Here is a 26787-nt window from a genome sequence, read left to right on the forward strand (position 1 = left end):
CCACTCATCAACAGAGTCAGTGTAGTGATGAAGGAATAGATTAAATAGACATATATGGAAGGTTTGCACAGTGATTTCATGCTCCCTTGTATTTTTAGTATTTTTCACAATCCAAAAATATATTTAATCAGTATTTCATTTTGATACATAGTATGCAGGGGCGCAGCTACCCATTTTTTGAGGGGTATGCAACAACAATATTGGCGCCCCCCCCCCCCCAAAAAAAAAAAAAAAAAAAAAAAAAAAAAACTAAAGCAAAACAAAAGGCCAATAATTTACACTATTACTGTGCATTAGTGTGTATTGAATATGATTTTAAAGAAATGCTGCCAACTTGATGTTATACTTGATAAGTATTGATAAATGGTGCATTGTCACTTTAAGAGAGCTCTAAACGGTTCTCATAACGTCCTTTTGCCAGCTATTGTTCACAAGCTGATAGGCCTACTCTAGCCTTGTTTGTTTGCACCACATTGACAACACAATATTAAGTTATTACAAGGACCCTTCATTGTTAGGATATGGAAACATGTAATGAGTTGCTGCTAGCGGGACATTTCTGTTTGCAGTTGGCCATCAAAAGTGCAGTATGAGCATGGTAGCCACCTAGCTATCTGAATGGAATAGGCTATGTTTCAATCGGCATTATGCTTAACAAACGCTAGTTAGTTTGTTAACATTCATATTCCCTATTTTTAGCCGCCAACAGCTTTTTTTGCTGTATCCATCTTTTTCCATAGACGGCAACTCACTACTCGTAGGCCTATCTGCTCGCTCAGCGCTGAAGGCGCCCCCACTCCCTCTTCTATGTCAAAATTCTATGATGGAATCTTATGAGATATAGGCGCCTACTCTCGGTTAGTCCTCTAAAATGTTATAGAACATTGAGAAAATGTTAGAAATGGACAGCAGTAGCTACATATAGAAAATACCCATAGTGCCCTATGCGCCGCATAGCATACCCACTTTTTGCACCACTGATGGTATTTAGTAGTTTGATACACGTAAAATTAGGGTATTAGATATTGTATTTCATGCCAACACCTACAGACATACCACACACCAGAGCCGCACACATAGCCTAGTGGTAGAAATTAAGATTTTTTTTCCATCCCAAAAAGATGATTGTGATTGATGGTTGTGGAGGTATGTTTCCCTGACAACCCCAAATCATTCTTCTCCACATGGAATCCATCTTAATGTGACATTCCATGCAAGTGCTGGGAACGAGACATTTGTTGAACAAGATGCCTGGCTCCACTCAGTCAGATGTTGCACAGCTTCAGCAAACTGACGTTTCCACAGCCGTGTCAAAACATTTAATTGTGAATATTTATTATTTCAGTGCATGAAACACAATAATTCACTTTGCCAGGAGCTATTCTGTAGCATTGTCTTTTTTACACAAACATTTATGCTTGTGGGGTTATTTTGCATTTTGTTCTCACAATAACAAGCACTGACGTATTGAAGAAACATGAGGCTGTCTGGACATTTACTGCCCAACTCATCAAAAACAAAAGCTCTCAAACAGTTGCAGTTTATCTTGCGACTGACTGTGCAGCTTTGCTGTTCCTCCTCTGGGTGCCTGAATTAATAGATCTTCAGATGTTTGTTTTCAATTTGAAATTTGAAATTTGAAAGTAGTACTCTCCCAGGTCGTTAAACATCAGACAACTCAAAGGGACAGAAAGTAGAACAGCAACCAAGCAGTGTGTGTGTGTGTGTGTGAGTGTGTGTGTGTGTGTGTGTGTGTGTGACAAAACAAAATAAACCTAAATGAAATGGTTTGGCAACTATACCATTTCATTTAGGCAGACTCTCATGAGATGAGGTTTGTCTTCTTTTCCACTGAAGGATGATCTTCTCCAGCACCTCCTGCCAGTCTTGTCGTTCACTAAAAGTGTAGGCACTTGTATTGTCTTCAGATGACTTACCTTGTGTTTGTTTGTTTGTTTACTCTATCCCCAGGAGCTTTGTAAGAATGCAATGTGAGTCACTTTCCCCGCTGTGGCTACACACCATCCTTATTTGCAATAAAAAGCAGCAACTTTTGCTGTAGAAAATGTATCATTGCAATAAAAAAGAGCCACTACTACTGACCATCAGCTGCATATCAGCAGGCGCCAGCAAACAACGAAATGAAATATAGATACATGTTAGTGTTATTGGGTGTGTATGTGTTTGTAACCAAGGCCACACAAGCAGAAATACAGTTCTCTTTCTGGCCAAGTACAAAGAATGCAATTTTTAGGCGGAGAGAGAGAGAGATGGAAGGAGTGAAGGAGCGAGAGACGGAGGCCTTTCCAACCAACTGGAATATAACAAACGGGGCCAGCCTAGTCAGTGTTGGAGCACGAGCCACCTCTTTCTCTGGGTGTTAGGGCTTTTCACAACCTTTCTCCTCGCCCTTTATTGAGACATCATGTTTACTGGAAAGCCATGAGAGCGCTGTAATTGGACGCAGAGGATTGGCGTTCATCATGACAAATTCACGTTGCGACGAGGACGTGACTTTTGCTTATTTCCGTGCCTCGCACAGAACCGCTCCACGCTGGGCCCCGGAACTTGTTCGAGCTCCAGGAGAATAAATATGGAGCTTCGCTGGCATTCATCAGGAGAGCTTTGGCATTGGGCTTTCGTGGCCTGACGTTTGAGTGACAGTGCCCCCGCCTCCCCTCTTCCTGAACCCTGATTTGAAGAAGGCACAGATGCGGACGGAGAGTGCCAAAATACCAGCGAGGCATGCTATGATACAGGATGGAAACTGGCATGCGTCAGGGGCCCTTGACAAAAACTTCTGCAAAATACAGTCTCCATTCTGGTCAAAACACAGATCGGTTCACCTTCTCTTCCAATGTTAACTGCGTGTGTGTTAGAGAGTTCTCAGACAGCACACACCCACACACACAGACACACATACTGGCAGTTTCAGTCACCTGCTGGGAGAACACTTTGAGACATGGAGACTGTTCTTAAGGTCATCACCCCAGCGCTCTGACATGGTAACCAGGACAGCCGCCGTGGCCTCTTGTCGATCACCATGGCACCCTCGCCCCCTTGGACGAACCCGGGTGGCAGTCGTTGCCACGGGACGGCAAGTGTTAAGGAGCAAAAATGTGAGAAATGCCAGCCCTTGATCTGTCAGCAGTGAAAAATGGCCGGCTGTCTGCGGGACACTGCGGTTTATGGAGGCCGGCACATTAATCTAGTCTGACTTATTCCCAGGCCTGCCAGACCAGCGTGTGATCTTACCCCAGCACACATGCACTAGGGGCTTTCTTTTCCTCCCGCCTCCCCTCCTCATTCTTCGCTGCTTGCATTTAAGCACATGAAAAAGAGGAGGCCGAAGCTTTACTTCAGCTCCCATACCAACGGAACCTCACAAAACACCGTCAAGCGCCCCCCTTGGATGCCCTCACTCAATCCCAGACATACTTTGGCATCCACAATAGGAACAAAAAAATAGGAAAGGGGGAAAAAATGGTCCATATGGAGCTCACTTCAATTGCAGATTTAGGTTTTCTGCAATCCAACATTCTGTCCAGTCATCCATGATGTCCAGTCTTCCATTTAAATGTGAGAGGTATGGACATTATGGCTTCCCCCAAGGTCAACTGGGCACACTGTTCGTCAAGGTAGACTCTGAGGCTCCCCGTTAATCTCTGATGGTGTGCCAGCAATCGGGCAAAAGGAGGGGGCACTGGCGTACAATGGCGAAAAATGCTAATAGACTTAGAGTACATAATAGTTTTGGTTTTAACCCGCGTCCCTCTCTTCACAACGGTTACAATTTGGGTTTTTGAGGGAACCAGCCCCGTTTGTGCAGTTGGGTTAAGTTTCCAGCCTCTGAGAGAATGTCTAATAGGCCTACTGCCTGTCATTTGTGGATGAAAAAAATAACCCGAGTGCAGAGGAGGGGAAAAAAGACAATAACAAAATATTGCAAATGCAAATATGCCGCTGAGGGCAAAAAATGTCAGGCGCATTGCGATACTTGTTTTGAACCTTTATTCATGACACGCTAAGTCGGTTTGTAAACGAGACTGTGCTGGTTGGGTAAAAGCTGATTGAGCCAAGCAGTATTGGACACTGTCTGGGAGAACCCTACCCCTCGACAGGCCGAGCGTGGCCGTATCTAGGCCTACGTTCCACCCGAAGTGATGAATTCACTGTTTCCATATAGGGAGTGGTAGGCTATTGTTCATGAAATATGATATGGCCGCAGTTATGAAAATTTCTCATAAATATGACACTGGATTTTCATTTAGTATGGCTTATTGATATTTATTATCACTGAATGCTATAACAAGGTCTTCATGGGAAAGAGCCAAAGGTTTGATTGGATGACTTGAGATATTTCATGCGCAAGCCAAATTTTTACTATGAATGACATGAAAGGTAAGCCCTTCTCTTCGCTCTCCTCCTTTGCTATCTTTTGAGCTAAATTTCCCCTTTCCAATTATTTTTGTCCCTCACAGATTTCAAGTATATTTAACATTCACCTTTCAAAGCCTTTTGAAAATGTAACTCTACACTCCTTCCTTGTTATTTTTTTGTACCAGAAAATTAAGAATGGCTATTAAACTCCATCACTAGTCTCTTGGATGGTACCGGTAGGTTATGTGTTGTTAACATGGACATAAATGTAATTCCATCATTCCAATTTGATGTGTTAGTTTTGTCTGTGAACTCCTGCCACCGACAATGCCTTTTTAGCCTTGCCAAAGTATTCATATGATTTGAATGAAGACTTAGCTCATAAAATCAGTCTTTTCCTTCTTTTCACCGTGATTTTACTGCAGGGCTTAGAAAGGGCAAACTTTGTGCTTCAGTATTAATATTTTGCAGGTATTCACAATCCATTTGCTATATTTATACAATATTATACAGATAGATCATTCAACTTGATCTATTTAGACCAGTCTACCATTAACGATACTGAGGTTGTGTCCTCTGTATTTTGCAGGTTTCACGTTTCATTAAATGAGAATAGAGCCGACGTCAAAGATCCATGCATTAATGCAACGCTACGTTACATTAATAAGCGTTACGTTTGTTTTGGAAATATTTTGGGCTGTCTTCCTACAGTATATAGCCCTACAATCTAATGCTCTGGCGGAAACAAGAGCTCATCAATTCAAATCCACAGAGTGTTTTATTTATCAATGAATAACCGAATAGCTGAACCGAATAACCGAATAGCCGAATATCTGATTTATTAATGCACCGCCATGTTGTTTCCGGTCTGATGTATTGGTGTGTTATTTACAGAGACAGAGACAGAGGTGGAAAGTTCATGGAAGAGGATACTGGCTAAAAAGGTAAGTAACAAATGGAGAGGCAGGCAGGGCCACTGCCAAGACAGAGATGCCAACCCACATTTTAGGATATTAGGGGATGGCACATGTTCTACTATGCCCAGCATCAGAAAATAAAAGTCTGACCATATCTTCCAGAAGTTCCCTAAACCATGCTAATACTATTTAGCACAACTCTTCAGACATATAGATCAGCTTATTAGTGAAATCACTGTGTTTAGTGTACTAGAACCAATCCATGGTTGGACTTCTGAAGCTGGGGTTACCTCTGACACTGGGCCTCTATGGGGACAGCAGCGATATCCTTCACCAACCCCGATATCCTTCACCAACCCCGATATCCTTCACCAACCCCTTTCTCACACAAGCCATATTTCTTGAATAATTCCTATTCAGGGACTATACTTATATTTAGACAATTGTTATGTTAAACAAAAACACTAGGAGAGAGAAACAGACAGTTTACCCTGAAGAGAAGAGAGGGAGAGGAGAAGAGAGGGATAGAAAAGGCTTTCCAAAGAGATGGAAGGGCACAAAAGAAGGGGAGAGAGATCACAAAAAAGGTAAGCTCAGCAGTGCTCTGCACTCGTTAATGTAAATAAAATCATTCTTAGCCAAATGTAGCCTACTTATCTTAGTGCTTTGTTGTGACTTGTCCAAAAATGTGTTCCAGTACAACTACACTTATAACAATTCGAAAAAATCTCACCTGAGTGCAAGTAAAACATGTAAAGTAAAGGCTGCAGTTTAAATAAGTAAAACATGATTCTGGATATTAAAATTGAATCAACCTAATTTGTTGTTTATATGGGCCCTCATCATGTTGAAAGCCAGTGGCCCACTAGCAGAAAAGGTATTATAAAGTGAAATTAAGCTCACAATGGATGCCTGTGGTCTAGATGCTGGGCATATTTTAAAACCATTCTACATTCTGATTGCTTTTAAAGCACATGTTGATGGCAGTGAGGTCTTAGTGATATAGACATGCTCTTTTTAAATACCTGTGCAGACTAACACAGTTTTGCTGGGCTAGCAAATAAAATAAATAAAAACACAATAAGTAAGATCAAAACAACGATCAATCAACCTACAGTGCACCTTCAAAAGTAAATACACGTTGGCATGTGCCACTGGCTGATCCCTGCACTGTAAATGAATCATTAAAGCAACACCAAAGAGTTTTTTGTACCTTAAAATAATGTTTCCAAAATCGTTTCAGTGGTTAATCAACTCATAACAGGGTGAACGGCACAGATCGGTTTGCCAGATCGGGTAGCGGATCTGTAGTTTGATGGAATAAGACATAAGAAACTACAAATTTGACTTGCATCTGATGTTGCTTTAATAAAATCATGCAACATATTCTACCTTGTCTGACATCGTTATTTCCAAAGCCGGTGCTGGATAAACAAATAGCGTGCGTGCGACAGAGGAAAAGTTCTTTGGTGTTGCTTTAAGTCCGTACTTTATCCGATTGAGCACGTGGTGCTGCTAACGCTAACGCCGCAACAGAGACAGAAAGGAAGCCATCATTATTACCTTGGGTGCTTGTGGTCACTTTTCAGCCATTTCCCTCTCCCCACAAACAGATGGTAATGTCTCCCGCCTGCCAACTCTTTAGTAAAAAAGAGAGAATAGAAGAGACACAGTGTGTGTGTGTGTGTGTGCAGCGTCCAATATTTTACCATTAATCTCTTGTGCACATGGCATAAATGCTTCTCTGTCAGTCTGGAGGCTTTTTTTCCACCTCTTGGCCCAGGCATTGCCAGAGAAGGAGGATGAGAGGTGTATAGGACAGTGTCCCTGGACTGAGATGCACTCCAGCATCATGCAGCAGCAGCATCAGCAGCAGCATCATGCATCAGCAGCAGCAGCAGCAGCATCAGCATCATGCCCCCCCATTCTCCCGCCACGTCCTCCTGCAGACTGGGTAAACTGCCGACATAACAAGCGATGACAGGGATCGTATTGTCGGGCCAACGATAGAAGCCATTTGCAAAAGAAAAAGAAGAAAAAGGAAAAAAAAAAAACACATGACATTAGGCTAAACAGCTGTAGCTGTAATTTCACTGAAAGCTGTTCAGAGAACACTTGTGACAATTTTATGCAATCAATCTAGCTTGTACTTGAACTGCGCAAGAGAGCAAACACAGAGACGTTCCCCGCCAAAAAGAAAACGGCCCGTCTGAACCCAGATAATGATGACTGTCTGACAGCACTGGCATGGCACCCAGTTATGGCGGCCAACGTGACCGTACTGTCACCCTCAACTCTTGCATGGTGCTGTGTGTGTCTCACAGATGTGAGGAAGAATCTGCCTCTAAGCCTTTCGGAACAGCGCTGAAATCACAGTCCAGGGCTGTTTAGATCATATTGGTGGACTTTTGCTAACCTTCCTTCTTTGTGTCTGCATTTATAGTCCTGCTAATTAACAGTGGCAATCTGGTGCATAGCTGAACCTCCTTAATGGGAAGAACTAAACAGCTTACTGGCAAAGCAAGCCGTGCGTGGCCACGGATCTCCTGAACACATGTGGTTGTCATAAATACATCAGCCCCTGGTTTAAGAGCATGGGGGGTTGGGGTTTGAGGGGGTAACGATCTGAACTTTGCAAAATGAGTGCAACCAACTGCTATCATCTCAACACCGTCAATTAGACACATGATTAACAAAATCAAGATAAAATGAGAAATGATGAATGACTGGAGGCGCTCTCTCTTTCTCTCTCAATTAGAATGATAAGATGCTGTGCTATCTTTCTCTTTGTTGTGTCGAGTCATGAGAGGCCTATGCTGTTCTGTATGCTTCCAGATGACCTCCAATAGCAGGAAGTGTCAATATCAAAGGGTGGCCGGGGGAGGGGGGGGACACAAAAGCGTTCCTGTCATCTCCATGGCTGCCATAACACGCTGCCCTTGATTCTAATCTGAGATCTCTTTTGTTCATGAGCTAAATGAAAGCATTGTTTGGAAGAGTCAGAGATGTTGTGTGCAGTCACGATGAACACAAGCCTCACACCTGAAGCCAGAAACATAAGCCACCTCAGGGAGCGGGAGGGCCGGAGGGGGAGAGGGGGAAATGCTGTAACCTGAGCAGCATTCATAAAACTGCTGCTGGAGACTTGTACCATTGTAACACCACATTTCCTTCGTCCTCAAAAAAAATCGTCTTTCCTCCCTCTTTGTCTTCTAAGCAATTTGAGGTTTTTAAAATAACTGTGTGGTCTTCGACACAACGCTCACCGGCTCAACCAGCAGCCAATCTAAATCTACCCCACCTCCTTTCAACCTTGCGTAATCTGGGCCTTGTGTGGGGTAACCCGCTTGGCGTTCTGGCCGAGAAAACAATCTGCAAGAGGGATTTGTGGTCTCAGGGGGAAAGAGACTGAAAAGAACCACTGTCTACTCGGGCTGGCCTGGAGCGTGCCTAGCTCGTCCCCCTCCTATAATTGGACATACGCCATGCACTCTGATGGAGCACACAGACAGGATGCAGTTCACAAGGGTGGATGGTAGGCCAGCCCACCGAAGGGATCAAGCAAAACTCACTTTCACCTGGAATGATCTCCGGTAGACCACAAATGCACCACCCAGAGAGAGAGAGAGAGAGAGAGAGAGAGAGAGAGAGAGAGAGAATACATTTATTCATTTGACTTTATCAGATATTCCTCTCCATGACCGTACCTGTTCCTGTTCAAGTAGGTAAGCAGTCAAGCCAAGAGAACTTTTGCATAAACCACGATAAGAACATAGATCACTTTCATAATCATGTTTGGAAGGGTTGGCACAATTGCTTGGGCATTTGAAATAACTGGCCTAGAATATGATTCACAGTTCACAGCTTAATGATGACCAGTTCATTTTGGGTGAACTACATTTTATTTTTGCAAACCACCACTGAGCAGAATTTGAACATTTTTTACAGACTGTTACCATTGGCCCACCACAACCTAAAGGAACATCAGCCATAAGATTTTTTTTTTACTAAAAAGACCATATTGTGTGGGTTCTTCAATAAGGTTATGGCATTCAGGATTTTGCAAGTTGAAGGTTTCTTTCGAACTGTATTGGCATTTTAAGAGTGATACATTTCCCCATGCTCTTTTCCAAAACGAAAACTCCTGCCATGGCTGTTTTAAATCAATTACAGTCAGGAAATCACTGTGTTCTCAAGTAGTCAATATTCTGTGGTATTACACGAAATGCTTGGACAGCTAGGTAAATGAGGAGTAAAGAATCACAAGGCATGCCTCTGTTTCAACAAACACGTTGTGTGTTTTTCATGGCATGTGCTCTTCTTGGAGGATCATTTCTTATGAAAACAGATTGTTCCAGGAAATGATGCATTTCGCTTTTTTTTATAACAAAAGCAACTTAAAGACACTGAATTATTGTTCGGAGAGTTCAGCTTAGGTTTGTCTATGAGTGACTCTGTGTGTTTTGAGGGTGGGGGGTGGATTCAGGGAACTTTCTATAATTGCTAATGCTAAGCCTACTTTTCTTCTCCTGACTAGTGTAGAGGCAGACAGGACAACGTGGAAAATGGAACTCCTCCCTAACTGCGCTAAAACTTTGCAAAGCCACTAGAACAGATATTACAAGTCTGGCAATTCTCATACTCAAGCTTATCTGCAGGATAATGAAAAAATAACAGTATTTTTTATAAAGGTTGTTGTGAAAGAAAAAATAGGATGGTTTTTATGAAGAATGTTTCTAGTGGTTGATGCAGCAATCAATCTTGATTCTCGTAAATAGCTTTGATGAAACATGCTCCAGATTTAGAGGTGAAGTCTTAACCACAAACATCTTAAAAATCAAATAAATTAAGACCTCTTATGCAAACAGACCAGGAGGCAACATTGCCTGAGATGGTTCAAACTCTATGATGGTCATTGCAATTCCCGAAATTTGTGCTCCTAACTTTGATTCAATTTCCAGAATTGGGGATTGGGCCCAGGTGCCTTGCTTCTCGAATCAAAAGATATTTTACTTCAGAAGGCAGCAATCTGTGACTGGGCAGGGTAGATTTACCACCTAACATCTCATCCATAATTCTATCCATACCACCGCCTCCCACCGTTCAGCATCTTTCCCCAAAGCAGACAGAGATGGATGGACCCAGAGGACTCGGCCACTTGCTCACCTCCTCCACAACACTGCCAGCTCACACTCACCATCACCTTGGGTAATTCTCTGCCATCCATCCTTGGTGTGGCGTTTGGTTGTCTTCACCCATTTCAGAAAAAGAAACCCTACATAGCTATTTTTTCCCCCCACTGCCTCTTACCCTCCAAAATGAGAAACAGCTCAGATGCTGAGTCGTCTTTGTTTTTGCGAGACACCCCCAATGCATGATGGGACTTTTCCTTCATGCCCTTTCAGTGGTGCTGGCAGACGCCGTGATTGCCATATGGATTACTGATGATATATAAATGGTGCCGGGGGCCATCCCTGAGCCTCGTGGGAAACGGCTCGCAGCAGCACGGGAGCTGCGTAGAGTTAACGCTGCCGTCGCCACCACTGCCTGCGGCGGGCAGGCAGGCAGACCCGTTACTCCGTGACCCATGAGCCTCAGAGTGCTCGCCTGACAGCTCACATTTTCCCTCGTGACGGACGGAGATGTATGGAGGGGAAATTTCACACAGCACTTCTGGGAAAGGCTGAGAGAGGCTCTCGAAGGCTGCTGAATGATTTAGGGCACTCCGCTGGCATGGATGGCTGCCGAGGCGGTAGGGTGCCAAGGGGTGAAGGGGTGAAGGGGTGGGGAGGGGAGCACAAAGGTTGAGGTGAGGCAGTTCTAGGATTGAGACATCCCGTTTGGGGGCTCTCTCACTTCTTTGGACAAGCTTACTCCCCCTTAAGTCGAGAAGCTTCTCTGCTGTCTGTTAGGGCCGAGGTAAAAGCCAGTGGAAGGCAAAAGGTCCTACCGGTGTTGGATAATCTCCTTGGGAATCAAGGATTAGAGGCAACGTTAAGGGCTAATCCGCAGCACACTGGAGAGCTCTTTACATCCCATTAGAGCACTCTCAATCCCTATGTCTAAAAGGTGGAGTCCACCTGATGACAGTGAGCCAGTTTCTTGTGAGAAGCTGTTTTACTTAGGCCAGGTGAGGCGGCCAATTCCTTTGATTAATTCACACTCACCTGATGAAGACAAATGAACTCAGACACAGAGAAGTAGGGCGACTCATGGTCAAGACTAGGGATGATGAATGAAATCAAACGTTGTTTTATTCTCAAGTGATGTTTAGATCTCTCTTAAATTTCATCAGTAGGAAACTCTTTGTGGCTTTTATTTCTCTGCCATTTGTAAAACACTGCATAATCTGATAAACAATAGTACTTTGTATTTCTCGGCTCCACTATCAAGATTTATATGTCCGCCTGGGAAACAGGGTTACAGCTGTCATAGCTGTGAAGGACAGATGGGCCAATGAACTCATATGGCTAGGTCAACCCCCCACCCCCACCTGCAGCCAACATGACTATGCTGAAGTCAGCCCTCTCTAAACAGCTCTCTAAAACCATCATCGGAGAATGATAGCTGGTTCTCCCATGTGAGATCTTTGGTGAAAAAAAATTCTTGTGGCTTACAGGATGAGGGCATAATTTCTGCAGGGATCAAGTGGCAGAAGTTTGTTTTCTTACAAGACTTTTCATTTTTCTTTGCAAAGTCGTAAACAATGTTATTTTTGTGTCTTTCATGTCTGCAACCAAGCTCTTAAAAAGTTTCCTTATGATAAGGATTAAGATTGTCATAACTTTAAAACATGTTTGATGACTGTGGTTACAACCATGAAGTTTTACCTCCAGACTACAGATGGCAGTGTTGCATTAAGTTGTGCTGCGTTGTGTTGGGGAGTCTTGGATTTATCATTCACACATCAAAGTGATTGACATATTCTTTTACAGACCATTTACAAGCATTTAATGACCTTTACAAGTGAGGCCCTTCTCTCGGTTCATTCCGCCGGTTGTCTGGGAGACAGTCATCCACAAGTAAACGATACCCTTCCTCGAATCAAACATCCTTGATGGCTCCTGAAAAAGCTTCACTTCAGCTCAGTGGTTCCTGTAAAAATAACCACTCTGTCAGCTTCCCTTCAAATGTCTCTTGGCTTTCATTGGTTACGCTAGTTTGGAGTACAAAATCAAATGCAGACACATCCAAGGACCGAGGCATTAAAACCGACGAGCAAATGGCTTTCTCTGCCTCTGCTTTGAACTCTCGACCCTCTACGAACCCCCCCCCCATTTTTTTTTTTACAGCAACTGGGTGTACACCACTAGAAAGAGCTGTAAAGTCAGCGCTCAACTTTTCCACCGGTCTATATGTGAAATTATGAGACAATTGCCGCGACTTAATAAACAAAAGAAGATGGAAGTAACAGCTGACCCAGTCCGGGTGAGCGAGAGGCAAGACATTCATTTAGCCCAACACCATTCAACAATTACACGCCAGGGCAGTAGGAAACCAGACGTCCTTTTACACGCCACATGCACCTCATGCTCGCTCTCTCGCTTTTTCATTCATTCATTCCTGTCATCATTCTCCATCTAGCCCCCATTTCATCACTTTTCTCTACATCTCGTTTCTCTCCATTTATTTTCACCCTAAACTGCACTGACCATGTGTTCTACAGTGCTTCTCTCTCTCTCTCTCTGCTCTCCATCTTTTTCATGGACTGCACATCTTTATTCTCTTTTGTTATCGTTTCTCTAGTGCCCATCCTCTAAACGGTCCCAGGTACATGAGGGGAATTGCCTTGTTGTAATTGCGGTGATGCTCTGATTTGGATGGTGTTTCTCCAAGCCCCAGCTGGATCTGACTGAGAAGCGAGAAGCTGGGCTCTTACATGCAGCCCCCCCCCCCCTTTTTTTTCCCCTAATGAGCCTTTCCTTCTCGGCCACCCTAAAGTGTTTCAGCAGATCCCTGCACTGCCTTTGGGGCGAAATGGAAATGGGGGCTATGCCAGTTCACAGTTCACACTCAACCCGCAACCACCCCCCCCCCCCCCACACTCAAACAGACAGAGTCTGCTGAGAAGGCATTCTATGGAAGCATTGACGGCGTAGGCGGACATCATTATCATCTTTATCATTACGATAAGTACTTGCAGCGCTGGCTAGGTGGTCTGATAGCGTGGTTCCCTTTTGGAAGTGTAAGAACTGCATCCAGCTGCCTGACCGCCACTCTGCACCGAGCCTGATTGCCGTGTCTCAGCTGACGGTCGCCCTGGGAGGGCACGTCAATTGGGTCGGCTCTGCCAAACACCCAGATAAAAAGCAGAGGATAACAGAAAGAAAGAAATAACAGGAGGGGAGGTCCATAAATCCCCTTTGATGAGAGATGGGAAAACACTTGGGCAAAAGACACATTTGATTTTGTTATCCTTATTTATTATTTTCTATTATAACAACTCTTTATTGAGACAGGCAGTTGGTTGACCCAGAGGGGTCGACCACGATAAAAAGGTCACATCATTCAGACACAAGGTCAAACAGGTCACACACTCGCAGCCTCTTCGTTTTAAATAACTTACAGTCCTCTATTAACATTCTAGTCCCTGATTTTGCACTGTAGGGAGTACTCTACTGGCTTCTGCTGCAGAAGGCCTGACAAACAAAACCTAAACGACCCATGATGGATATCAAAGAGGGTGAGGGTGGGTTGGGGGGCTGGAATGGGGGAGCCCTATCTCCTGATCACCGTGGCGGTGGCAGGGTGGAGCTATACAGTAGGAGCTGCCATGTAGTGATGGGTGTAGTTGACGGAGAGAGAGAGAGAGAGAGAGAGAGAGAGAGAGAGAGAGAGAGAGAGAGAGAGAGAGAGAGAGAGAGAGAGAGAGAGAGAGAGAGAGAGAGAGAGAGAGAGAGAGAGAGAGAGAGAGAGAAGCTGTATGGACTCCAGGCTCAGGACATGGTGATCTGCATGGACTCCAGCATCTCCTCCACAGCCTTCATGGAGCACTTGTTCTCCTTGGTCCCACGGCCGGCCAGCTAAAGGAGAAGAGCACAAAGAGAAAACCAGGTAAAGGGGTGAAAAAAGTGCCATGTCCAGGTGCCAAAAATTGATTACTCAGGGGTCAAACTTAAAACTTAACTCTGGAGAGGCAGCATGCATAAGGGAAGAAAGCACACACACCTACTAAAACCAAATACCAAAGGCCTTCTTTTGTAGATGAACAGTTATAGTCCATGAACCAAATGAGAAGTCTGTACCATATGAGGGTACTAAACAAACCTGTTTTATTTTTGATTGGCTACCCACAGACATGACAAAAATGCATGTTGGACTTTCCAAACTCACAACTGAATTCCTTTACGACAATTATCACATTTTGTAACACACCAAAAAGAAAGAAAAAAAGGACACCAAAATTCTTCCTGGTTACGAAAAAAACCCAGTGCTTAAAAACATGACGGCTTCCCCTTCCTGGCTTATTACTCGCCCATGACTAAGGCAGCTGAGGACATCTGAACCAACGGCTTAATTGACCTAATCAGAGCATAGGAGTCATCAGGTAGTTTTTTCGCTTGATTGGCTTGCGCGAGTAGGCGTTGTTTTTAAAGAGGGAGGAAAATGTCCCTAATGAGTCACTCCCTCTCGGCCCCTGAAACTCCAGCAACTTCTCATCCAGTGCTCTCCTTTCCCCCACTCATTCTTGTCTCTCCTGGGGCAGGACGCCCCATCTGGTGTGACTCATCTCCACTGCCCCTCAGCATCCATCTACTCAATTAAAACAGGATAGCCCCGCCAGGCCAATGAAGGGCAATCATCGTAGCCACGGAACACACACACACACACTCCTACATCTCCAAAACAGAAAATCTTAATCTTCTATACATTTTATTTTTCTTGTTTATTTTTTGCCGATCACCTTAAAAAAAAAAAAAAAAAAAACTTCATGGTCTAAACCATTTAGCTGTCTGATGTGCAGGGAAGAGAAGAATAGGAAAGACAGGATAGGAGAAAGTAAGAAAGAGAGAAAAATAGAGAGAAAGGTTGGAAGCGGGTAAGAGGAGCACAGCAGCCCCAGAGCGAGCCATATTCCACTGAGTCATCAGCCTAACACAGTGAAACAGCACCGCAGCAGAGAGAGTGCACAGAGTGCTACTTCCCAGGCAGGGGGTGAGCCTCATTGGAGACACCCAAACCCCCAAAAGCCACCTCATTCCATCCACCGAAGTAACCAACCACGAGTCCTGTTCTTAACGCTCCTGTTCTGGCCTTGTGCCCCCTGGTCCCCTGGTTTGTTGGCTTTAGGGAGTCATTCATCTTCCATTCCACTATGAGTGTATGAAAGTGCAGTAGCCCATCATTTAAAAGCGTGCGCAGACACACACACACACACACACACACACACACACACACACACACACACACACACACACACACACACACACACACACACACACACACACACACACACACACACACACACACACACACAATCACCTCTCCTGTTATGGGTCAGTTCAGGCAGGCCAAACACAAACACACATACACATTGTGTGAGTGTGTGTGTGTGTCTTACACTGTTGCTATGGATGTGTGTGTTTGTATGTGAGCTGGTCAGCGGTCGACTGGGTAATTGCGGTGTGAGTCACCCATAACCAGAGGTGGCAGACAGATTAGGGAACACACAAGAGCAGGGTCAAGAGAAACATCCGGAAATAAACAATTTTCCTCCCAGGACCGTGACAAAAGCCTGGGCCATGTAATTCAACATGATGCCCTACTACCACAACTGCTAGTTAAATACATTTTAACCACTTGCCAGTAACACCAACATTAACTAAAACCCAAAGAAGTCAGAGTCTTCAAGAACCACCAACACCACAGCATTCTTCTCCACTGTCTGGCCTGCTCTCACTGTGCAGGTTATTCAGAGGGCCTCTTTTCCACTGCCTGCTACACAAGCCTCTTACTCCCAGTATTGCTCTTACGTATTTGGATGACATGCTTATCCAGAGCGACTTACAGAGACCAATTACAGGGATGGTAGGGGGTTATATGCTCAGGGACCCAATGATAGTGGTGGAAGCTGGGAATCGAACCCATGACTTTCTGCCTTCTGCTTGGAAGTTTAGTTTCCTAACCACTACACCATCACCAAGTCCAAAGAGCTTCTGTTCCTCTGCTGCCTGCTCCACGAGCCTGCTCTTACTGCAGGGCTCCTGTTCCAGCTCTGCTCCACACTCCATTGAGCTTCCATAGGCCTGAGGGGTTATCTGATGAGCCCAGCAGAGCAGTGGGGAGGCTCCAGGTCTAACTGGGGCCCAGCCTGTGGTGCTACACAAGACACCACATTTTCCAGGCAACCTTGTAATACAGACAGTAATAGTGTCACGGTGCAAAGAGCATTCAGGAAGAAAAAAAGAAAAAAGGGATGGAAAAAAAAAAGTATTTCTTTTTTTTTTCCCTTTTTTTTGTTGAAGAGTGCTCTGTTGTGTGCAACAATCCTTTGCTCTTGGCACATCCAGGGTGAGGCGTACAAGACGATGCGTCACTGCACATCAATGATTTTTCTTCATACTCACAGCTTCAACATACAAACTCCTATCTCAATCATACATCGACAGAAATGACCCAATAAACTATGCTTGTGTACTTTTTTCCAACTGAAGGGGAGTGAGGAGGCGGAGATAAGCGATCAGACGAATGCGTGCGATGAGGAGCGAGTGGGGTTTTTAAAGTTCCTTGCCACGCACCTCGCAGCCGTGACCTCCAGATGACCAGTCATGGCTGCCGGGCCTCGATCACCTGCCTGCCTGTGCGTTAAGTGAAGGTATGATAAGCACCAGGTACGCCGTGAGTGTTCACCGCCGACACCGCCGCAAAGCCTTTAAAGTCGCCATCAATCAGCCAGCACCCACTCTGGAGTGACAGGCCCTTCACCTTCTCAAAGAGCAGCGAGGGGTCATTTCTCAAGGCGCTTGACAAGCTTCTGCAACTTCTGGGCCTCTGCAGTGCTGAGGTGCTGCATGCCGACCTGCTAAATCAGACACCCTCTGGGCTGGGGATGGGCGTCTACACACTGCACGTCTCGATCACAGAATCAGCCATTTCTGATCAAGTAAATAATGACTTAGAGCAGACAGACAGCAGTCTACTTGGTCATAGCAAGAGGCTAAATGTATGAATGCATCCTTACGTGTCCTTTTTGTGGGATGCTTTAACGGAGTTGATGCGGGAACTGATAGTGCTATCACTCCCTGACTGTTCCATCAAGCGGGTACTTAAGGACAAGCAAGTGATCGCTGTTGTTCCACAAAAAAATTCACAGTGTTCAATTGCATCACTCATAGACAAGGGTATTGTGCACAAGCAGCGCAGAGTCCAATACAGACAGGAGTGTCTCCTTCCCCCCAAATTCTGTTTGTGTGTCCTGTCCATCAAAGTCTTGTCTCATATATCCACACTAATGGATAAGTAGGAGGACCCTTCACAAAAAAAAAGCGTAGGGGGTCGGATTTATAGTCAACAAGTTCTAAGGTTGTCTTGATGCAGGACATAATTGTGGCTGTGTGGCTTTGTGAAGGATTACGAGCCTGGAGAGACAAGATAGAGGACCTGCTGCAACTCCACCATCAGTCTAATGGCTAGCCCGGTGAGATCACCCACAACAAGGACTGGGAAAAGACAGAGAGCAAAAACAGTGCTAGAGAGAGAGAGAGAGAGAGAGAGAGAGAGAGAGAGAGAGAGAGAGAGAGAGAGAGAGAGAGAGAGAGAGAGAGAGGAGAGAGAGAGAGAGAGAGAGAGAGAGAGAGAGAGAGAGAGAGAGAGAGAGAGAGAGAGAGAGAGAGAGAGAGAGAGAGAGAGAGAGAGAGAGAGAGAGAGAGAGAGAGAGAGAGTTGGGTGCGTGTAGTGAGACTGCCCTAAATGCTTGGAGAGATTGCACTGACAGAGTAGGCCAAGCACTCAGGAGAGAAAGAGGATGAGAGAAACAGAGAGACAGAAGGAGAGAGAGAGAGAGAGACAGAGGAGGGAGGGAGGCTGAAATCTGTTCCCACCATGCGCTGTAGGACTGCTGTATGTATGTTTGTGTGTGTGCGTCTGTGTGTCTGTGTGAGTGCACCAGAGCAGATGAGTGTGTGCTTGATAGAGGAGGTGGAGAGCAGGGGGATTTTTTTGATGCACTTCGTCTGCTGACTAAGGACCCTCTTATTATGTGTTTAACTGTCAATGCTTAAATAAGCAGCGTCTATCGTTTAATGGCAGTTAGGATTTCTGTTAAACGTGCATTTATGCGCCCGTGTGTCATGGCAACGCCGTAAACCGTGTTTTCTCTCCGCGATACCATCTGACCAGCACCTCAGTTTTTCCCCTCCCTCCTCTCCACCACCCTCATCCCTCTCCCTCACTCCTGGCCTCCTCCTACCTCTCCAGCCATCAGCGGTGTAGGAGCCACCGCATACTTTCCTCTCACCATCTCGTCCCGACGCCTCGAAAACACACACACACACACACATACATATATATATATATATATATGCGTGTGCGCACGCACACACACACACACACACACCAACGCACAAGGTGGTGATTCATGCGGGCGGAATCGATAGCTCTACTTTTACATGCAAACATAGAAAACAGCTGTGAAACACAAGGCCTGGCCCTGTGGGCTTAAGTCAACACATTAGCTGAAAATGTACCCAAGCGCGGCCCAAACACAGCCAGCAGCGCGGAATGAACACACACACACACACACACACACACACACACACACACACACAGAGGTGCACGCGTACAGACACAAACATCTTTATGCATCCTCATACTCACAAACAAGCACACACACACACCACTCACCACACATGCACACAGCCAAACCTTCAAAGAGGTTCCCTGTGACTGGGAGGGGGCGGGGCAGGGGTATGACTGGGCACTGGGGGACTCACCTGATAGGCTTTGTTGATTTGACTGGCGGCCCAGGCGGCGTATTTCACATTGTCCTTCTTGACCTTGGCACTGACTTTCGGGCTGGCTGCAATATGACTGGCAGACTAGACCCAGAGAAAAACACGAGAGAGAGAGAGAGAGAGAACAAAAAAGCATGAGGAAGAGTGTACATATGATAGGATGAAAGAAAAGTGAGAGAGGAGAGAGAGAGGGAGGAAACAGAAGAAAGAGAACTACAGCGAGGGAGACCCAGAGGAAAACAGAGTTTCGCACATGAGGGGAAAAAAAAAAAGTTAAGAATATGCGGTAAACCAGCAATAAAAGTGTCATCGAGACAAACACGAAACCGCATCGGTGTGGTCGTCATGGCAGAAACGGCATGGCAAAAAGATCGTCCCCCTACCCAAAACACCCCTCCCTCACCACACCACGTCCACACTTGCCCACCACCAGTCCACGCAGCTGCGGCACGAGGAAAAAAGGTTTAACGGGGAGGGAAAATCTGAGCGCACTCGGACCGGCAATCGGAACGCAAAAACCCTTCCTCTTCACTTTCTCTCTCCCTCTGCCTCTTCAACTCCCTCCCATCCCTCTTTCTTTCTCTCCATTCCCTTCTCCCTCCCTCTCTCTCTCTCACTCTTGCAAAGCCAGCATCTCTTAATGCTCCCAAATTGGTGTAACACCAGAGATAGCCGGTGATGACAGGCCTGGAGTGTGTCTGGGGTGCGGCGTGCCGCGGCCATGTGAATCATGCTCTCCGCCCGGCGGCTCCCCTAACCGCCCGCCTACCCGCACGCCCGCCTCGCAGCGCGCCCGCCCACCCACCCACCCACCGCCTCCTCCTCCCCACGGCTCTGCCAACCGCAAATCCCCTCGTACTTGATGCAGTGTGTGTGTTTATGTGTCTAAGTGTGTGTCTGCGCTTGTGTAAGTTTGTGTTTATGTGTGAGTGTGTGTGTGTGTGTGTATGTATGCGGTGTGTGTGTGTGTGTGTGTGTGCTTGCTTGTGTTTATGTGTGTGTGTGTGTGTGTGTGCGCATGTGTGTTTGTGTGTGTGCATATGTGTGTTTCTGTGTGTATATGTGATGTGTAGTGTTACCCTACTTCACATTCTGGTCCAGGCTCAGCTTTACCAGGCGTTCGCCCAGGAGGAGGCCAAGCAAGTGGGCAGCACATGAAAGCCTTAAGCCACCCCCCCACCCCAGCCCCTACCACCACCCCAACCCCCTACTACCACCCCACCACCACCACCGACAGATGGATGGACGGCATGCTGAAACCTGAAGACAGAGCCAACAGAAGGGACCTCTTCTTAAACTCCAAAGTTGGAGAGAAAGGCAGAGAAAAAGGGGAAAGAGTGTGAAAGAGAGTGAGTTAGAGAGAGAGAGAGAGAGGTAGAGTGAGGGAGAAGAGTATGTTTCAGTATGTGGATTTCATGGCATACGGTTTGGGTTCTCCCCCCTCTCCCTCTGGACCCACTCCTCTAATGGGAGCTAGAGACTGGCAGCGCTGCCTTTAACTGCCTCTTACTGCAGTGGAGGTTCAACAGCTGGTGCAGGAAGGTCCCCAGCGAGGGGGTCTGTGTGCAAATAACAGAGATGCCCCTTGGGCCAGCTGCTGCTCCCAGTGGGGAATACTTACAAGGCTTGAAGGAGGGTCTTGGAGGATAACCACAACTTTTCCCTTGGTTGTGGCATCAATGCCATGCCAAACTCAGGAGATCAAAACTCTGACGGACCTCTGGATCGAAGGTCCACTATGGGAGTCACTAACTAATCACAGTACTGGCTGTACAGATAGGTGTGTGTGTGTGTGTGTGTGTGTGTGTGTGTGTGTGTGTGTGTGTGTAGGGGTGGTATACTGCGCACGCGTGTGTCTTACACACTGAGGGAGCCTGTGTGCTGGGCCGCTTGTGTTCACATGTCAGGCCTCACTTACAAATGATGCATTGGCGTTAATAGACAACTTCCTGTTGAAATAAATACCAAGATGAAAGGAGTGTTCAGCAGAGGTGCAGCCTGGGGACCCATGGAAATGGTGGAAAGCCACCCCCCCCCCCCCCCCAGTACTGGACAGGGCCTCAGTTGCAGTGGCCGACAACTGCTTTCGGCTGCTTTAACAGCTCCTGGTTTATTTTACCTGGACCGTAAACACAGTCGAGAATGTAGCAGGGGAAAAATAAAAAAAAAAGAGAGAGAGGCCGTTTGGGGTTTAGGTTACAGAGAAAATACCAATGTTTCCTGGGACGTGGAGAGAGTGAGCAGGGGAGTGTGTGAAAGAAAATGTGCGCGTGTGAAGGTCGGTGTGTGTATGTGCATGAGTTCGTGCGCATGTTAGACGTCAGTCAAGTCTGGCTGACTCAGTGGAGACTACCCATCCTTCTCAGAAACATAAAAAAAAAAACAAAAAAAAATCACAATGTTCACTTTATCCACCTCAGGAAAACATGTGTAGGGTGCACAAACACACGGGTTGGCTGTTTGTTTTCCCATCCCCGGGCCTGCACTGAGTGAGGCCCGACTCACCATGTAGAGGCCGAACAAGGCCCGCATGTTTCTGTTGTTCAGCTTCAGTGCCTGGGCAAAATACTTTCGGGCCAGCTCCAGGTTGTCCATGCCCCCCTGGGTGTACTTCACCTGCAAGGTCACACCGTGGCAGAGGAGGGAGGGAGAAGGGGAGGGGGAAGGGACGCTGATTAACTTTGGGTCAAACTGGAACAGTGTGCAATAACTACAAGGTTTTCTGTAAGACAAATACAAGACACATGACATTGCATACAGGACAAGTGTGCCAATGAATTCATTCACAAGCCCCCCGAATTTGTTTTACAAGTTCGGTTTTACTGCAAACACTGTGGGAACGGTCATTTAGGCCCGAGAAAGAAAATGGCTCCCTTGAGGTTCTGTAAATTCAATTTGGCAAAGTCGTGACGTGGATACGCCACAAGACACCACACATTTCCTACTGTGACCACAGTCAGAGAAGCGGCTAGTTCAACACCTACTCAGTCACAAGTCATATTCGTGGCGAACGTCAAACCGTCAGCCCATACCTCGGCATACTGCTCACAGTACAAGTGGTTGTGCGGGTTGGTCATCATAAGCTCTTCCAGGCAGAAGGCAGCCTTTGCGTAACTAGAGGAAGAGAAAAAACACAGGAGAACAAAGGGCCGGTTTATGACACACTTTCACTCAAAAGGTTACAGCAAATGAATACCTACCATTGTGTGCAACCACTAGCACAATGTCAGTTCACAGGCACAGAACACAGGGTAAGAGTTCAGTTCAGTGGTATGGAGCACTTTTAGGGATGACTTCACAGATTAAGTCTTATCCTGGACTAAATTTGGCTTTGCGTTTAACACCCTGTCCAGGAAACCAGCCTTCGATATCCATAATTGAAAAAAGGAGGAGGAGAAGGAGGAGGAAAAAGAAAAAAGGGCTGTGAAAATAAAAACGGCGCTCGACGTTAACGCAGACTTGTGGTGAAACCACGGACGCAGCAGGCAGGTTGACATCATCCTGAGGCCGTCGCCGACCCATTCCATCATTTCCTCGTTCCTGGGTGTTTGGAGGGAACAGGGTGGCGGGCCAGGGAAGCTGCTCTGAGTGTGAGATCTCCACCACATTTTGAGACGCACGGCATCAATCTGTCTGCCTTTTCCCCCCCCCCACTTTCTCCTGCTCCCTCGCCACTCTCTAAACCTCTCCCTGCCACGCGCTCTATCACTTTCTCTGTCTGTCTGAATTCGCAGTGCGAGCGTCGTTCCTGAGGTCACCGTGGAGCGCAGACGGGCGGGCAGCTGCTACGTGCCGTCTTCTCTGGATGAGATCACCGCCGCGACAGACTGCTGAGCTGTTCGCCTCTCACACTAATCTGCAGTCCGCGGTGCACTCAGACACACACACACACACACACACACACACACACACACACACACACAGACACCATTCACTTTCCCCTTCAAGGCAAAAATGTCAAAAGAAAGGGCCCGCTTATGCCCACACAGAGCACACATATGCAAATGCACATAATACATAATGTATGGGGCATAGTATACAGTACATGGCATACATACATATACAGTTATCCCTTCAAGGTTCAGAGCCAAGTATCACCTGTTTTGAATGCATTTTTGAATGAAAAATAACTGCCACATCACAAAAAAGCTTCTATACATGACTCAAGTGGTTCAGTACAGACAGAGATGAAATTGAGATTAAGCCGGTTTTTCGTGCATATCACGTTCAGTGGTACGTACATTATATCTGAAGAGGGTGCAAGGAAAGTCATTACTGTTCTTGTAAAAGAACAATTTGGGAATTTTACTGTGGGCTGCTAACATTAGAGCATTTTATCACTTCCCATCTAATATGGCATCAATGCTACTTTCACATATTAAAACCAGAAAGTTCTTGACTTCATATTTTGTGGGCGGTCATTTGATTATGCGGTTATGCCCTCTGGACAATATTTGTAATCACAGTAGTGATGGAAAAACACATTAATTTGTGCTTTCATTTGCCAAATTTTCACAAATGTGCTGAAGCACAGCAAAATATTTGGATGGGGGACCCACTATTATAATGGGAGTACACAAGATAAGTCATCGCGTGTACACACACAACGCTACAGTTCCTACACACACACAGACAGACTTACTTTAACTTTGGCCGTCTGTTCACTTTATCTGACCAAATATCCACTTGACGGAAAAACCATACACTGTGCGCACACGCACACACACTGTGCGCACACACACGCACACACAACCCAAGAATGATGGACAACATTTGAGACCCACTGACATGGAGTGGGGCCCTTTCACTCACCCTTTGGCTCCCACTAGCCTCCGTTCTGTTAGGAGGCCTAAACCGCAAGCCATGGAGGAGCATTCAAGGAATGGATGGAGGTGGTGGTGGTGGCGGTGGAGGGGAGCTAGAGAGGCGAGAGCACCGAGAGTGCTTCGCCTGGCCCCTTCGCCGCCCCCACACGCCAGGCACCAAAGCCGGTCCGTGATCGCGCACACATCTGCATCCATAACGACGCTTCGCCACGTCCGCAAAAAGCAAGCGCCGTGGAGGTAGGGGTGGGGGGGTGGGGGCACACGCATTCCAGTGTGCTCGTTTGTGGACGCTAATCCTACGGCAATCTTATTGTTGGCAGGGTGAGGGAGAGACTGTCAGGGGGTGTTGGTGTGTTGGGGTGAGATGACTGGAGGGGGGTGGTTGGGGCTAGACTCTGACGCAAATGGCGAGAGGGAACGGTGAAGTGATGGCAGCGGCGGCATTGCTGCCTCGCACGAGATGCAGAGGCTATCAGTCCACTTGGAGCGCATTTGACATGCATCAAAAGCGGATGGCAGCACAAGGCAGAGAGATGAGAGGAGGGGAGGGGGCAGAATGAATAAGAGGGAGAGGGGGAGGGGGAGAGAGAGAGAGAGAGAGACCGAAAGAAAGAAAGAAAGAGAGAAAAAGAGAGAGCGACCAGGCCATTCGGAAGGTTGAAGGCTGCTTACAATTACCACTTCCTCTCCATAAAGACTTTCAGATGGTGGTGCTGCTGCCACCAGGGCCAGGCTGCAGTGGAGGAGAAGCAGACTCCTGCTGTATCACCACCACCACCACCATCACCACCATCATCAGCAGCAGCACCACCATCAACAGCAGTGGAGGAGAAGCAGACTCCCACTGTACCACCACCACCACCACCATCATCATCGGGGGCAGCCGTGGCCTACTGGTTAGCACTTCTGACCTGTAACCAGAGGGTTGCCGGCTGAAGTTCCCTTGAGCAAGGCACCTAACCCCTCACTGCTCCCCGAGTGCCACTGTTGATGCAGGCAGCTCACTGCGCCGGGATTAGTGTGTGCTTCACCTCACTGTGTGTACACTGTGTGCTGTGTTTCACTAATTCACGGATTGGGATAAATGCAGAGACCAAATTTCCCTCACGGGATCAAAAGAGTATATATACTTATACTTATCAGCAGCAGCAGGAGCAGGCCAGGCCTCGCAACAAAAACAGCACCTCTACCTCACAGCAACAGAAAATGACCTGGGTCGGACTCGAACCGGAGTCCCCGTAGGCACTTGGGCCCGATTGTGTTACGGATGCTGTGGACAGTTACGCCACAGCACCCCCCCGGGAATTGTGTCCTTTGGGCCTCATGGTACCACCACACAGCAAAGCCATCCAGCATAGCACCACCCTTATAACAATGTAGCCATACACAGAGAGCACAGCCTCAGAATGGAATATGTAAACCTCACAACAACAACAAGATAGCAAGCAACAGAGCTACAGATAGCATCGGATTGAGTCAGAGTCGGAGTTAAAGCAATACAGATCCATAGCACACTGCTGATCAAATGGCCTCTTCCTTCACCTCCTCGGAGGTCACTACACCTCGCTGTCCACATGTGACCCCATAGAGGATGTGCTCCGTCTGCGTGTTTCTAGCCTGGGAGAGGGTTGAGGTCGGCCTCGCTCGTTTCCCCTGGAAAGACTGTTTTTCACTGGGTGGGGAGGACAGGGTGGCACTTTAACACCTTAACCCTGTGGGAATCTTCCAGAACTGCTACCCACTCTCACACACTCTCTCCCGAAGGGAAAAAGACGAGTGATAATTCCGAGGCGGTCCGGAAGAGTAGCACGAGGGCAAAGTGTTTGTGTGTGAGGGGGTGGGGGGGACTAGAGGCTTACCCGCCTGCAGATAGAGGGGGCCTGTCAGGGTGAATGGGGTGATATTGGTGGAGCCAGGCCTAAGTAGTCAGATAATCCGCTCACCCCTGGATTTCCTCCTGGGCATGGCAGCGACGGACAAAGCCACGGCACCCAGACCGTCAACAGAACATTATACATCCAATAAGATGGGCCCTTCTCGCCGCGCTCACACATTCCTGCTGACACCCGCACACAACCAAGGAGACCGTGGGGTTCATTCATTCTCTCTCGTGCACAGACACACACACAAAAAATCACATACGAAGGTATTTGCAATCCCCGCCCCCCTCTCTTTCTCTCTCACACACACACAGATAGATTTTTTTGCACTTAAGCATTTGGTTTTAGACAGAGTAACCAACAGAAACCAGCAGTAAGGTATCTAGGGGCTGGGGTGAAGGGGGAAGCATCCCCAAATGATTTTTTAACAAACGTTCTGCTCCGGTGGACCACTATCCCGGCAACAGAGATATCAGCAGGGGACTGGAGGGGGTGATCAGGGGAGAGTTTCTTTTCATTCCCAAAACGTATGAGTGGAGACTTAAGAGAGCAAATCCTATTAAAACACACCATTCCGTGGGACAAAAGGGGGGGGGGGGGGGGGAGCTTGTTGCCGACCGCAAGCTGAGATAGGCATTTCGCCGGCCTTCCAAAGTGGTCCTCATAGAGAGACAGCCGAGTCAAGCAGCCATCCTACTCGACGGGCTCACAGACATGGGAAAATATTACCTGAGAGGACACCAAGGGTTTAAAAACAAGCTGTCGGCACTTGTGTAATCACCTCTCAAGCTGCGAGAGTGAATGTGATGCGAGTGATGGAGAGGACTTGGGA

The 26787-nt window shown here is 46.8% G+C and overlaps 1 protein-coding gene across 1 annotated transcript in view; it reads right to left on the minus strand.

Moving 5' to 3' along the window:
• Positions 1-13698: 13698 nt before the first annotated feature.
• The window catches only part of emc2 (ER membrane protein complex subunit 2), a 34288-nt gene continuing 21199 nt past the window's right edge, over positions 13699-26787 (minus strand). The window contains exons 8-11 of the mRNA XM_076280287.1: positions 22282-22363; positions 21755-21865; positions 19229-19333; positions 13699-14320 (exon numbers count right to left, since the gene is read on the minus strand). Of these exons, the coding sequence (XP_076136402.1) occupies positions 14234-14320; positions 19229-19333; positions 21755-21865; positions 22282-22363 (385 nt within the window). The 3' untranslated portion in view covers positions 13699-14233. The remainder of the gene's footprint in view (positions 14321-19228; positions 19334-21754; positions 21866-22281; positions 22364-26787) is intronic.

This window comes from Alosa pseudoharengus, unplaced genomic scaffold, assembly GCF_046254945.1.
Source record: "Alosa pseudoharengus isolate Yale_2024_CS ecotype anadromous, Long Island Sound unplaced genomic scaffold, YU_APseudo_1.1 YU_APseudo_1.1_scf_12, whole genome shotgun sequence".
Lineage (NCBI taxonomy): Eukaryota > Metazoa > Chordata > Actinopteri > Clupeiformes > Clupeidae > Alosa > Alosa pseudoharengus.